Here is a 14,492-nt window from a genome sequence, read left to right on the forward strand (position 1 = left end):
GGTGAATTTCGGGACTATGCTCAGTCCCGAAGCACTCTGCCCCCTAGCAGAGCCGCTCCTGCCGGATTCAGCCGGCGCAGAAGGAGTCGAGACAGCAGGGCTCACGATGGAGCCAACCGCCTGCCTCTTGGAAGGGGAAGGAGGCCTGAGAAAAGGAAAAGCCATCAAAAGACGCAACAACTCAGAAAGGTACCAAGTCGTACTCACCTGTCACTACTCCCAGCAGAAGCGGCACCCCGCTTCCGAGTCCTCGTAGACTCGACTGCCGGCTCGTCCGCCGTCCGGTCCTGGACATCCGACGCCGTTCGACTGGCCGATGGACCTACAAACAAGATACAACTGCGATCAATCAAGGATTCAACAGTCAATTTGAACCAAAATACAAGACAAAAGAAGACCGATCCACACCTGAGTCAGTATGCGCCAATGGCACGTCTTCGGGCAGCGGAGGCCTACTCTGATAGTTTTCAGGATTAATCCGCACGAAAGATACTGGATCAACTTGACTACTCGACAAAAAGTACTCGAACTACACTTCAGTCGACTACTCGAAAATAGTACCTCCCGAGGATGCCCGCCAGCACTGAAAGTCCCAGCAATATTGGCCGTACCAGCCACGTTCTTCAACAATCCCAACACCCGATCCTTCAGATCTTCCTCAGTAATCTTGGACCAGCTATAACGGGAAGGATCTGACCCTCCCGTATACTAAAAGCCCAAATGGACCCGCCGCTGCAACGGCTGGATCCTCCGTATCAACCAATGCGCAATCACAGAAGCACTGCAAATCTGGTGATCCGCTTTCACCCTCTCGATCTCCCCAAGGAGAAAGTTAACCTGATCCCCCCCCCGCTCCCCTTGGAATTCCAACTCGACTTCTTCACAGGGGGGCCAAGAGTACGAAGAGGAAGGGAATAATAAAGGTTCCTAATATAAAACCACACCGACTTCCAGTCGATGACCTTATCACTCAACTCATAAGGAATATACTTGGGTTTTCTCCACTGACAGAATTGTAACCCAGCTCCCCCAACTACATCTACCTTAGATTCATTGGGATGGGGTTTCAGATGGAAGAAATACTGAAAAAGATCAAAGTGGGGCTCATTCCCCAAGAAAGCTTCACATAGATGAACAAAAATCGAAATGTGAAGAATGGAATTAGGGGTCAAGTGATGCACTTGGACCCCCGAACGATGAAGAAGGCCTCGGAAGAAATCAGAAACGGGAAAAGTGAGGCCCCGAAGAACGTAAGGTAGGAAAACAACAAATTTGTTTCCCTCCTCACGAGGAAAAGACTCCCCTTCAGATCCACGCCAATGGATCATGCTCCGGGGCTGAAGAAGGTGACTCTCTATCAGATTTAAAAGATGGGAGTTGGTACACTTACTCGACTTCCACTCTTGGACCTCCGCCCCGTCTCCGGCTGCGCCGCTCGCCTTCACCTTCGCAGTAGACCTCTTCGGTGCCATAAGAACGATTCTCTCTTGCTTCACGCTCGGGGGCTAGCGGTGGCTAGTTTCTCGTGGCACTCGAAAGCAAGAGCAGATGAGTTAGCGGCGACGGAAGAAGGCTAAGGAAGCGTTCTAAACCTAGATTTACTCGAGCAGTTAAATAAGGGGAGCCAGTGGCAGTATGGTAAAATAACAAGAAGCCCAAAGGTCGCGCACGGGCATCAGAGTTATTTCAGCCAACAAATCCCAGATTTCTCCACAGAAAAAGCGGAACCAGCGCAAAAAACAGAGATTTCCATTCAAGGATTACATTCCAAAACAGGAAAATACAAAGATCTCAACGGTTTCACCACTCAAAACCACTCGACCTCAACTACAAAGAGGACAACCCAAGGGCTGATACAAAGATACAAAGTTCGTTACTCCCAAAGGGGAGTAACCCAGATACATTCAGGGAGGAAAAGGCTTGTTGTAAGAAGATATGGATGGTCCAGATCATCGCAAATCCTCTTCTTGCATCTGTTCTTCTACCTGATACGTTTTGCAACAAAAACAATGCCATCTCTCTAGAAGCCATCGAGGGGGAAACAACCACAGTTCCCACCCGAAAAAGCTTCTGATACGGCTTCCACCAGCTCCCCACCAAGACAACTAGGATGGCTGCGATGTGAGAAGCAAAGGCGGCGGTTTGAGAGATAACAAGTGTTTGTGCTGCTCGCAAACACTCTTCTAGCACCTACAAAACTGAATCAAGTACTCTCATCAGGAGGTCGAGTACTCTCAAGTTAAGAACTCCACTTGGAACCCATTGCTACAACTGCAAAGATCGAGGAAACAAGTGCAAGAGATAACGCTTAAATAGAAGAAGCAGCAGAGCCGCGACTCAACCCATGACACCCAAGGACAGGAAGGCTCACGGGTGAAACAGAAAAGATTCCACGGCAGTACGCGCCACGTGAAGCCACGAGCACACAGTACACCACACTGCCACCTTTTTAGAAGATTCACTGCAGCACTGATGAGCTCAGAAAGATTGCAGAGGACACGATATTATCTCCTGGACCCTTAACCCCAAATCAAATTCGAACTCAAGGCTCGGGGGCTATGGGATACGTGTCATAAATGGCAACTTTTTCGAAAAAAGATCCAAACTTCAGACGGAAGATCAAAGAACCCAGAAAACCGAGTTGATCCTCAGCCTGATTCATCAAATCAAACTAAGGCTCGGGGGCTACTCCATATGGAGCGCGAGTACATCGTGCACCATATATACAGATTCGGGGCTTGAGCACCTCATAGCCTCGATGCAGCCGAAGAAGCACTCGGAAGACTACTCGAAACAATCGATGGAGGCTCGGGGGCTACTCCATATGGAGTGCAAGTACATCGCGCACCATACATATAGATTCGGGGCTTGAGCACCTCATAGCCTCGATGCAGCCGAAGAAGCACACGAAAGACTACTCGAAACAATCGATGGAGGCTCGGGGGCTACTCCATACGGAGCGTGAGTACATCGCACACCATACATATAGATTCGGGGCTTGAGCACCTCATAGCCTCGATGCAGCCGAAGAAGCACTCGGAAGACTACTTGAAATAATCGATGGACTCCGAAGATGGATGACTTGCCCCAAAAGCACTCGAAGCACTCGATTACGCGGACGAAAGTCCAGGAGCCCTCGAAGTACCCGACGAACGTCTTCAGAAGCGCTCGTTGCCTGCAGGACTCGACTACGAAGAGCTCGGTGGCTTGTCAGACCCGGGACAGCGGGACTGCCACGGGCACAGAATATTCTAGAGTAGGGAATAGTACATGGCTATGCCCTACCTCTTTTGTATCTACCCGAATAGGAGTAGAACTAGTCGAAGGTCTCGGGAACTATCCGAACCTCTCGGACTAGAATCCTAACAGAACTCGACTAGGCTTTTCCATGTAACCCTACTCCCCCAGATCATATATGGGCAGGCAGGGGCCCCTCCAAAACATCGAACAATACCAGAGGGAATACAAACCACCAAACAGGACGTAGGGTATTATGCTCCGGCGGCCCGAACCTGTCTAAATCCTTGTGTTCCTTGCACCATCACGTTCTGATCTCGGTGAGTCTCTACTCACAACCACTCTCCTCAGGATACCCATCGGAGAACCCGACGGTAAAACACCGACACTAAGGGAAGACCTTCAGCCTTTGGTTGACAAAATCCTGGGAAGAATTGCTGGTTGGAGAGGCAAGCTCCTTTCTTATACTAGGAGATTAACCCTGATCAAAACATGTTTGTCCAGCATCCCTATGTACCTTATGTCTTTCTTTAAATTCTCTAAATGGGCTCTAGATCTCATTAGCACCCACATGGCTAATTGCTTGTGGAGTAACTTCGAAAGGACATAGGAAGATTCATCAAGCTAACTGGCAGCTAGTTAGTATGAGGAAAGAAAAGGGAGGCATGTGGGTGTCTAACCTTAGATATTTAAATTTGGATCTCCTTGGCTCCTAGGTTAGAACACTCATCAAAGATGAGGGTAAAATCTGGCAAGAAATTATAAAACACAAATACATTAAAAGAGCCCCTAACATCTTCTGCTTAACAAACTACCCTAGCCCTCCACATTCTGTAAAGGGATTTTTTGGGCAGCAAAAGCTTTGAAGTTTGGCTATAGATGGAGAGTTGAAGTTTGGCTATAGATGGAGAGTTGGAGATGGGAAAAGTATAAGATTTTGGGAAGATACTTGGTTTGACACGTCCCCTCTAGCTGTGCAGTTTTGGGACCTCTACTGCATAAACAATCAAGTAGGTGAAACCCTCTCAAAAATCTGGGATGGGCAAGAGATTAAGTTGTCCTTTAGGAGGAACTACGATAGTGAAATGATGGATAGGTGATATGAGTTAGAAGGGATAGTGTCTACTATGATCCTCAATCAAGAGTGTGATGCTATGGTCTGGGTCTATGAGAGCAAAGGAAGGTACTCTACTCAATCTCTTTATGCCGTCATTAACTTTAGGGGAGGGTGCAACCAGTTTTCATACCTTCTGTTTGGAGAAAGTGAATGCCCCTCCAAGGGTGAAAATATTTATGTGGCTTCTTTCACATAATAAATTAAAGACCAAGGATAACCTCTTGAAGAGAGGAATTGAAAAACCAAAAGAATGCCTTTTCTGTTCAGAAGAAAAAACAATCTGCCATTTATTTTTTGGTTGTGTTGTTGCTAAGCTTTTGTGTACTTGTGTGGCAAACTTCTGTAATCCTGACACTACCTGCTATTTGGATCTAGCTACTAGGTGGCTGGACAATAAAAAATATAGTCTCATTAACACCATCTCTACAGAAGTTTTATGGTGCATTTGGCTAACCAGAAATGACCTTGTTTTTCATAAACAATAATGGATGGACATCAAACAGGTGCTCAGATGGCTTTGGAGATGTATGCTGGTGTGGAGATTACTATGCAAACAAAGCACGAAGCAAGATATGGAGCGATGATGCATCTCCTTGGACGTTCTGCTCAAGACCCCTTTGGCAATAATGCCTTTGTAAAGAAGATCAAGAGGGGGACCGTCAACTGGGACTTCTGAGAGCAGTGTGGCAACGCTTTTTGTTTCTACTCATGTTTTGAAACCTTCAGTTTCTTTATGTGTATCGTTGGGACCTGGGGCTGATCTTGCTGATGGCAAGTATCAAGTTCCCCCCTTCCCCTTGGCCTTAGCTGCTGAAAACTTGTACTGAACATGCTACGTTCTTCTCCATTTCTATGAAATGGGGCAGAGGCCGTATGGCCTTTCCTTCTAAAAAAAATGGCCCCAGCCACCGGTAAGCCTCCAACCTCCAACTACGGTGGCGCGTTTCGGGGGCAATTCTGTGTGTGATTTTTACCAAATTGATAGGCAGTTTGGTAACAACAGGTGCGAGTGAGGGGAGGGGCTAGGAGGTGCCACTATTTTTAGCTCCACCTGCCCAATTCATTTTTAAAATAGCTTCTCTGAGGCTTCATGGATGGAGCCAATTTGCAAACAGCCATTTGGTAGGGCTTTAGCTGAAGCCACAGGTGAAACTATTGTTGAAGCCATATCAAAGAGATAACACAACAATCGTAAAGATTGGACCAATAAATCTTGAAATTTACAAATTTACAAAAATATGATCATCCATGTTGAGTCTAGCTAGGACTTGAAGCCGGATGAGTCAATTCCACCACAAAGATGTTAACCAACTAAGCTGCATCGACCTCCTAGTTCCTCCCTCTCCTTCCCTAACAAAGAGATGAACTATGAGTACAAGATAAAAAAAAACAAGAGTACAAGACAGATGATGGAGCTGAATCGTTGGTACACTACATAGTAGAATCCACCCCTCAACCAGACCGACAAATAAATAATTTGCGCAAGTGCCCAGCTATGCAGAAATTAGAGGTTCACAAACTCCAGACTCCATATATTTCAAATTATAGATCGTTTTGGTAAATCTAGGTACTAGGGCCGGTCTCCAGGAATTTGGGGGCCCTAGTGCAAAATGTAAAATGGGGTCCTTAAATATTTTTAAAATTATATATTAATGAAATAAAGATATATTTTCGCACAATTGATTTATTATCTCATTTTACATAATATTTAGAAATATATCAAGTATCAAACGTCTATTTGATATATCAAAGAAAATTTAGTTCATCATTTGAATTTATTGACTTATTTCAAACACCATGTGGATATATACAACTTAGAAATCAATAATATTCATGAGCTCACGCTTCTCCTCACCTAGCTTGCCTCCAAGATTGAGACCGCGGCCGTGGGCTTCGGCGTACGTGATTGCCCCTACTCGTGCTGATTGCGTTTGCCGTTCACCTATGAGTTGCAGACTCACCGTCAAGTTGTCACGCGACATGAGACAAGGCAGGGGGCAGAGGCCAGAGGATAACGGCCGGCTGGTGAGTGCTTGCCGTTGGTAGTAGCACGCCTAACGAGATCGCCGATCGTGAGTGCCTTCAGAGACTGCCGACGGGGAATATAGAAGGGACTCACGGATGCGATATGAGATGCCCAATTGTAGAAACCTGACGGTGCTCGCGGATCGCTGATCATGAGTGTTTTCAGAGACTGCCGATGAGGAATATAGAAGAGACTCGCGGATGCGATATGAGATGCACGATTGTAGAAACCTGACGGCGCTCGCGAGAAAGCAACGGACAGAGAAATAGACTTTGGGCTGTCAAAATTGGGGGCCCTTCGTTTCCAGGGTTCTGGAGCAACCACCTACCCTGCTCCTAGCTGTTGACGGGCGTGCTAGGTACATACGTTTTGCTACTCTGCTCCTAGATAAATATTATGTTTAGATACATGATAGAAATTAAATATCTAAATTTGTAAAAAAATTATAATTTGAAACGGAAGGGGAAATTAAACTTAAGATACAGAATATGGATCTGACATTAGAGAACCAGCTAGAGTGGGTAGGTGCGGGGAACCACGAGCACGGTTGGTGAAATCTGGTTGAACACCAAGCAGATAGTTGTAGAGTGGGAATTCCGATTCCCAGGTGAAATAATCCGAATTTAGATAAGATACTATAGTAACAAACGTGAGCCACATTCTGCAACAATAATAAATACTCTTTCCATTCTAAAATATAGGCCGTTTTACTTTTTTAGATTCGTAGTATTTATTATACATTTAGATATAACATATGTCTAGATATATAACAAAATATATAAATTTAAAAAATTAAAACGATTTATATTTTAGAACAGAAGAAGCGGTACGGACCAAACAACTAATTTAAAGGGGCCCAAGAAACAGAATCCTATTTGCATCGGCCGATCGATAAGAAAAAAATGAACGGAAACGCAAACATAGCTGCGTGTTTCGTCGTTCGTGACATCTGACATGACCCGACCCCGGGCCATGTTTGGATGATTCCACGAAATTTTTTGCACAAAAAGATGAATGCATGCATGAAGTACTAAACGAAGTTTATTTGCAAAATTTTTTTAGGAATGAGTGTAACTTTTCGAGACGAATCTAATGAGCCAAGTTTCATCATGATTGGCTACAGTGATGCTACAGTAACCACACTCAATCATCCTCTAATCATGCGGTCAAAGACCTTATTAGCTAGAGCAACTGCTACAGTACCACAGTTGTGGAGGTAATTTTGTAATTAGACTTTATTTAATACCCTAATTAGTAGTCAAAGCATCGTTTCTCTCTCATCAAAAATTTTCCAACCTCCAACCAAACATGGCCCCGGTTCACAAGGACGCTGCACTGCGGCCCCATTCTTTTGCACTGCTGGCGGACAAGCCACCAGGGGGTGCTGTACCAGCCTCGTGGGGCCCGCCGGCCTGGGCCGAGGGAGGGAAGGGACCAAACCATCCATCGCCAGTTCCCCACAACGGCAACGGGTGGTTGGTGGGAACGTGACACGTAAGATTAGTTGAGGCCTCCAGGGGATGGGAGGGGATGGTAGCTGGTAGGTCAGCCGGGCAGCCACGACAATCGCGGACCGAGAGTGCGCGGTGACGTGGAGGCACCGGAAGTCAGAGACGAGACCGGGGCGGCGGTGCCGGATGCGTCCATGCAAGGAAGGACCGAAGGAGTGGAAAACGGGCAGCCGGGCAGGAGGGAGAAAAATTCTCTGCGGCGGTGCCGCACCGCGCCTCTGGTGCCACACCGCCCAGGATGTCAACACGTGTCTAGCGGGGCCAGACACGCCTCTGGAGCGGCGGTGGGGGCGCGCGGCCGCAACGGCCGCGCAGCGCAGGCCCCACACGCGACCGCGACATAGGTAGGTGGACGCGCGAGGGCTGCTTCCTCCTCGCAGCTAGCGCTAGCTCATCCCGCTCCGTCTCCTCAACGGGGATCATGGAGGCCGGCCGGCAGGCTCAGCCGCTAGAGCCGTACAGCACAGGTCCCCGGAGCCAGCCAGCGCGTTGCGTGTGAAGCCGTGAACGTGGAGGCGCCTGCGCCCTGCAGTACGTGGGCGCTCGCCGGCGTACCGACCTCAGGCGTGTGGCTGTAGTCGTCGCTGCTCCGGCCCGGCTAGGAAAATTAAAAAAGGCACCCTTTGAGACAGCCCTTTTTTTCGAAACAATGCCGTCAGGCCGGCAGGCTGCTGCATCGGCTACGGATCTCACGCACCGCACAGGCCGCAGTAGCGGGGTTGCCATGCATATCCACAGCAGTACAAGTTTGACATAAAGCAGCGAGCGATGAAACGGGAGGGTACAGGGTGGTGGTAGGTGGCGTGGTCATATGCTTGTTATTTAGGTTCTGTTTAGTCGATGAAAAATTGTTAGTTTTGCTACTATAGTATATTTTATTATAACTTAACAAATAATGTCTAATCATAAATAAATTAGGTTTAAAAGATTCATCTCGTGTTAATCAGTTAGACTATATAATTAATTATTTTTTCAACTGTTTTTAATGCTTTATGTATGTGTCCGAATATTTGATGTGACGAATACTGTATAAATTTTTTTAGAACTAAACAGGGCCTCATTAGTTGCGCATGTTATGTTACTGTTACTCATGCCAACGCGCGGGGAGTGAAGTGAAGATAAAACCCCGTTTCAACTCATCGCGGGTGCGTTCGGTACGGTACTATTGTCCGTGATCCACCTACTGCCACTTATCCTGAGTGTTTGACCGCCACAACGCAGGGCTGATGATATGCTTAACTACTTATTCTGCTTTTGACTAGCCTGGAATTCTCAAGTTGAGCGGCGGCTCCAGAACCTATATATTCTGGAATCAGCGAAACATTGATCTCATCCGAATGATTTTCAGTCTGTTCCCTCATGCTTTAGTTTAGTATATATGTGGCGATCAGTGTCTTCATCAGGAAAAAAAACACTTTAAGTTGGCCGCATCAAATCGATCACCTGCCACGGTTAAATTACATTATTGTCAAAAGCCTCGTCTTAGATCTTCTCCCCCCCCCCCCCCCCCCCCCCCCCCCCCCCCTCTGTGGTTGTACTTTGGATCCTGAGCTCAAACTGAACTCCAAATTTTTAGGTTCCAGCAAGTCGTAAAATTGCACAAGGCATCATCAGCTTTCAAATTGAAAGAAATTCCAAACTAAGATTAGTTTTCTTTTTAACAATCACCGAAATGTATAGGAAGTTTTTGCCTTTTCACCTGTGGTAGAAAAAAAGAGTTGACCCAATTTATGTGGAAAACTAGGGCCATTTTACACCATAAACACATGAAAAACCTAAGATATCAACGCAGACAAAAGCACATGAGAAACGTATCAGTACATAATTGCAACACACAACACCTCTTGATACGACTCAATGTAGTGGGGATTTTGAGCATGGGCTCATTAAACTTTAGTTGTATTTTTCTACATAAGTTGGGGAATCTTTGTCCATATTTTTTTTAGTTGAGAGCGGATCATATTATGCTCAAACCTTGGAACATCCCATGTTTATAGAAAAATTCAATGTAGACGTTCAAAAAAAAAATAAGGTATTTCTTTTTCAATTTGGAAGCGTGCGTAGGGTGAGTAGAAAATGACTTTCGCATAACTAAGATCTAGGACGGCATAGAAGTAGCAAATCTCGTTCTAATTTGGAGCTTGTCCCACCACATGCACTTCACAATATTTTACTACTGCGAATTCATCACTACTTCAAAGTTCAAACTAGTAAATTTCAGGCTTTTCTAGTTATTATCCTTCAATTTCACGTGGCATTTTAGCAGTGCGGGACGGTTTCACCTACCTCCACGCTCTCAACCATGATGTTGGGCTGGCCGCTTGGGCTCTTCCCCCCTGCTGCCTGCAATAATGTCCCATTGCCGTGCCGAAACTAAAATATGGCCCACACTTTTTGCCTCTTTTGGTGGGGCCCACCCCCACTCCAACGCCACCAGAACCGTACCAACCCCCCCTCCCTCGCCGAAGCAAACAAACTCGTGTCCCCAAATCGGACTCGTCTTGGCCTCCAAAACGCTATAAAACCCCCGGCCATTCCCCTCCCCAGTTCAAATCAAATCAAGCAGAACAGAGCACAGCCACACACCCCAGCTAATACCAACCCGGAGGTCAGAGAGGAGGGAGGGAGGAGCTGAGCGCCGACGCCGGGCGATGGACCTCGTCCTCCTGGAGAAGGCCCTTCTGGGCCTGTTCGCGGCGGCGGTGCTGGCCATCGCCGTGGCGAAGCTGACGGGGAAGCGGCTCCGCCTGCCCCCCGGCCCCGCCGGCGCCCCCGTGGTGGGCAACTGGCTGCAGGTCGGCGACGACCTGAACCACCGCAACCTGATGGACCTGGCGAAGCGGTTCGGCGACATCTTCCTCCTCCGCATGGGCGTGCGCAACCTGGTGGTGGTGTCCACGCCCGAGCTCGCCAAGGAGGTGCTCCACACGCAGGGCGTGGAGTTCGGCTCCCGCACCCGCAACGTCGTCTTCGACATCTTCACCGGCAAGGGCCAGGACATGGTGTTCACCGTCTACGGCGACCACTGGCGCAAGATGCGGCGCATCATGACCGTCCCCTTCTTCACCAACAAGGTGGTGGTGCAGAACCGCGCCGGGTGGGAGGAGGAGGCCCGCCTCGTGGTGGAGGACGTGCGGAGGGACCCCAGGGCCGCCGCCGAGGGCGTCGTCATCCGCAAACGCCTCCAGCTCATGATGTACAACGACATGTTCCGCATCATGTTCGACCGCCGCTTCGAGAGCGAGCAGGACTCGCTCTTCAACAAGCTCAAGGCGCTCAACGCCGAGCGCAGCCGCCTCTCCCAGAGCTTCGAGTACAACTACGGCGACTTCATCCCCGTCCTCCGCCCCTTCCTCCGCGGCTACCTCAACCGATGCCACGACCTCAAGACCCGGCGCATGAAGGTCTTCGAGGACAACTTCGTCCAGGAGCGCAAGTAAGCTAGGCCGCCAGCCACTAATCATTAACAACCCAATTCATTTGTTAGTTAATTAATCAATCGGCCATTGATTTGCTTCGTCGGTGAGCTGGACGACTGTAGGATAGGATCTGTGACTGCACATGCGGCATGTTAGGCGCGTACAGCGAGCCTTCCTTTTCCTTTGGCAAAAGCGGAAAATGACTGGTGCGCTTCAGGAGTCGTTGGCTCCGAAATCAATGCCATCTGCATATCGACAAGGACCAACATTCAGCCAAGGCGATTTTTTTGAAAAGAAAAGCCAAGTCGATTTTCTCTAGCGGGCAGGCCGTTTGGCAAGATTTTGACTAGTGCGATGGCTTTGGCTTTCAAATTTCCAACGCCAGCAGCCAAAGTAGGTGACTACATCATGTCATTGTTGCGTGCGCTGGGTTTAGGCCTGTAGCATGGGACCTGGATCGATGCAGCTGATTGGGTCAGGATTAGCAAACAAGATATCATTTTCGGGTGGAGGAAAAAAGCGTACGTCCAGTAGATAACACAAGGGGGTGTGGTAGGTTTTGAGGATAGGAAAAAAACCGCATGATGAGTAGTAGGTGAACCGCACTAGTCATCACTCGCCTCTTGACTGCTGGCCAAGTTGCTTACGGAAACGGGTTTTCCTATATTTGGCTTGCTTTGCTTTCCCGGCAAGCCTATTTCTGAAAGCTTAGGGTCAGGGCAATGGTTCTGGTTAGCCACACACACATACTACACTGAAAGCGACATGAATGAATAGAGTGATGGAAAAAAGAGCCCGGATTAATCTGTCAAAAAAAAAGAGCCCGGCTTATGAGCCTGTGCTCTCTGCATAAAAAGGGGTTATATGATCATCTGGCTTGCACTTTGCCTCATGGTGGGTAGGACTTCGGCATGCCAATAGTGGAGTAGTTTATTTGTTGTTTTGATCCCCAAGTTGGGTTAGGTCGATGAACGCATGGTGCCCGCGCACGAGCGAACGTGCAGCCAGATGATACGCCTTGCCAACGTTATAGAAGATCTATGAAATTCTTGCGATCTTGTTGACTTGTAGCTCCAGCTGCACGGCCGCAAGGATGCTTCTGATTCACTTTGTTCGGTTGGGACAAACCTTACTGACATGGGTGCGCGCGCAGGAAGGTGATGGCGCAGACTGGCGAGATCCGGTGCGCCATGGACCACATCCTCGAGGCCGAGAGGAAGGGCGAGATCAACCACGACAACGTCCTCTACATCGTTGAGAACATCAACGTGGCAGGTAATAATTACATTCAACAACTCTTCTTATTCCCAGTTTCCCATGCAAATTCAGAATCTCTGCTCAATACATTCTATAGCTGCCTTAACAGACTTTTCGGAAACAGAATATGCTCTGTTTCTCAAAACGAAGCAGGGGACGCTCTGCCCTTGAAGAAAAGAATTAGTTTTTTTTCACAACGTATCACATGGCTACTAGCCCACTTGCATTAGATACATGTAGGGTCCAAGAAGAAAACATTAAAATAGCCTGCCTATGGGTCGTCATGATGTCGTGGATCACTGTTCCGTTCCAAAATACGGGTATGGACCATATTGAAATGGTTGTTGGAACTGCTGCCATGTGATCACGCCACGACTTGTGTTTTCTAGCTCTTTGTTACAAGTCAAACTACCACCAACAGTCGGTGCATCGGCAGTGCTGCTGCCTAGTTTTCAAAAAAAAAAGCACGAGATGATACCTTGTGGTCATGTGATATCAGCGAGCACACTGAAGAAACTTTCTTGCACATTTGCAGCGATCGAGACTACCTTGTGGTCGATCGAGTGGGGCATCGCTGAGCTGGTGAACCACCCAACGATCCAGTCCAAGCTCCGGGAGGAGATCACCTCCGTGTTGGGTGCCGGCGTGGCGGTGACGGAGCCGGACCTGGAGCGCCTGCCCTACCTGCAGGCCGTGGTCAAGGAGACCCTCCGCCTCCGCATGGCCATCCCGCTGCTGGTCCCGCACATGAACCTCAACGACGGCAAGCTCCACGGCTACGACATCCCCGCCGAGTCTAAGATCCTCGTCAACGCGTGGTTCCTCGCCAACGACCCCAAGCGGTGGGTGAAGCCCGAGGAATTCCGCCCCGAGAGGTTCCTGGAGGAGGAGAAGGCCGTGGAGGCCCACGGCAACGACTTCCGGTTCGTGCCCTTCGGCGTCGGCCGGCGGAGCTGCCCCGGGATCATCCTCGCGCTGCCCATCATCGGCATCACGCTGGGCAGGCTGGTACAGAACTTCCAGCTGCTGCCGCCGCCGGGGCAGGACAAGGTCGACACCACCGAGAAGCCCGGGCAGTTCAGCAACCAGATCGCCAAGCACGCCACCATTGTCTGCAAGCCGCTCGAGGCCTAGAGTCCCGGAAACGCGCGTTCCAGAGCAGAGGCCATCGAACAAGCACTATGTATTTTGGTTCTTTTATTTTTCTTGTGTTTTTTGTACTAAGAGGATACGCATATTCTTGTTCGTGTTGGGTGTTGAGTGATGCGGGGGGGGGGGGGGGGGGGGGGGGGTATGTGGCTGAGGTACGTGAGGTGTTGTAGATTCACTTGGTTATGTTCTCGCAAACTTATCCATAATTTATAGTGCTTTAAACTTGAATTCAGACCCAATCTCTGGTGAACATGGCAGAAATTTCATTAAAGGGCCATTTTTAGTTTTGAAATAACCTAAGTTCTGGTGTAGGAACTGAGCGCAAATAAAAAAAATCAGTCATCGAAACAGAGAAAACATAACAACAAATTTTACAACACGCACTTGTATAAAGCTGTAACGAATCCATAGCTCATGTCAGTTGATAGTGGGCAGATAAGTTGATATTGAAGATTTCTTTATGCTGATGATGTGAATTTGTTCACTCTGCCCAACCAAAAGAATCTGGTGGCAACCAAAACAATTCTACATATCTTTGCATTGGTTTTCAGTTTGCAAATCAAACCCCAAAATTGTGCAATCACATCGATCAGCTCTTATGAAAGTTGGTGCGGACCCTTATGCTCCTAAAAAGTTTGGTCGTACATGTATGCCCTCGCGTTTTTTTCTTTGACTTGTGTGCCCTTTTGGACGGAATAGAGGGTGGCAAACGGAGGTGAAAAAAGACGCTTTTGCCCTTCTTCTTCAACCTCCAGACCAAGAACCCTCCCTGC

General features: G+C 48.2%; 1 protein-coding gene across 1 annotated transcript; it reads left to right on the forward strand.

Annotated features, from left to right (window-relative positions):
- The first annotated feature begins 10,431 nt into the window (after positions 1–10,431).
- Positions 10,432–13,958, forward strand: LOC120699130 (trans-cinnamate 4-monooxygenase). Its single transcript, XM_039982999.1, has 3 exons — positions 10,432–11,327; positions 12,464–12,585; positions 13,103–13,958. The coding sequence occupies exons 1-3, from the start codon at positions 10,543–10,545 to the stop codon at positions 13,699–13,701; spliced, it is 1,506 nt and encodes a 501-aa protein (XP_039838933.1). The 5' UTR covers positions 10,432–10,542; the 3' UTR covers positions 13,702–13,958.
- Positions 13,959–14,492: the final 534 nt, after the last annotated feature.

Source organism: Panicum virgatum, chromosome 3K (assembly GCF_016808335.1).
Source record: "Panicum virgatum strain AP13 chromosome 3K, P.virgatum_v5, whole genome shotgun sequence".
In the NCBI taxonomy this organism is placed as follows: domain Eukaryota; kingdom Viridiplantae; phylum Streptophyta; class Magnoliopsida; order Poales; family Poaceae; genus Panicum; species Panicum virgatum.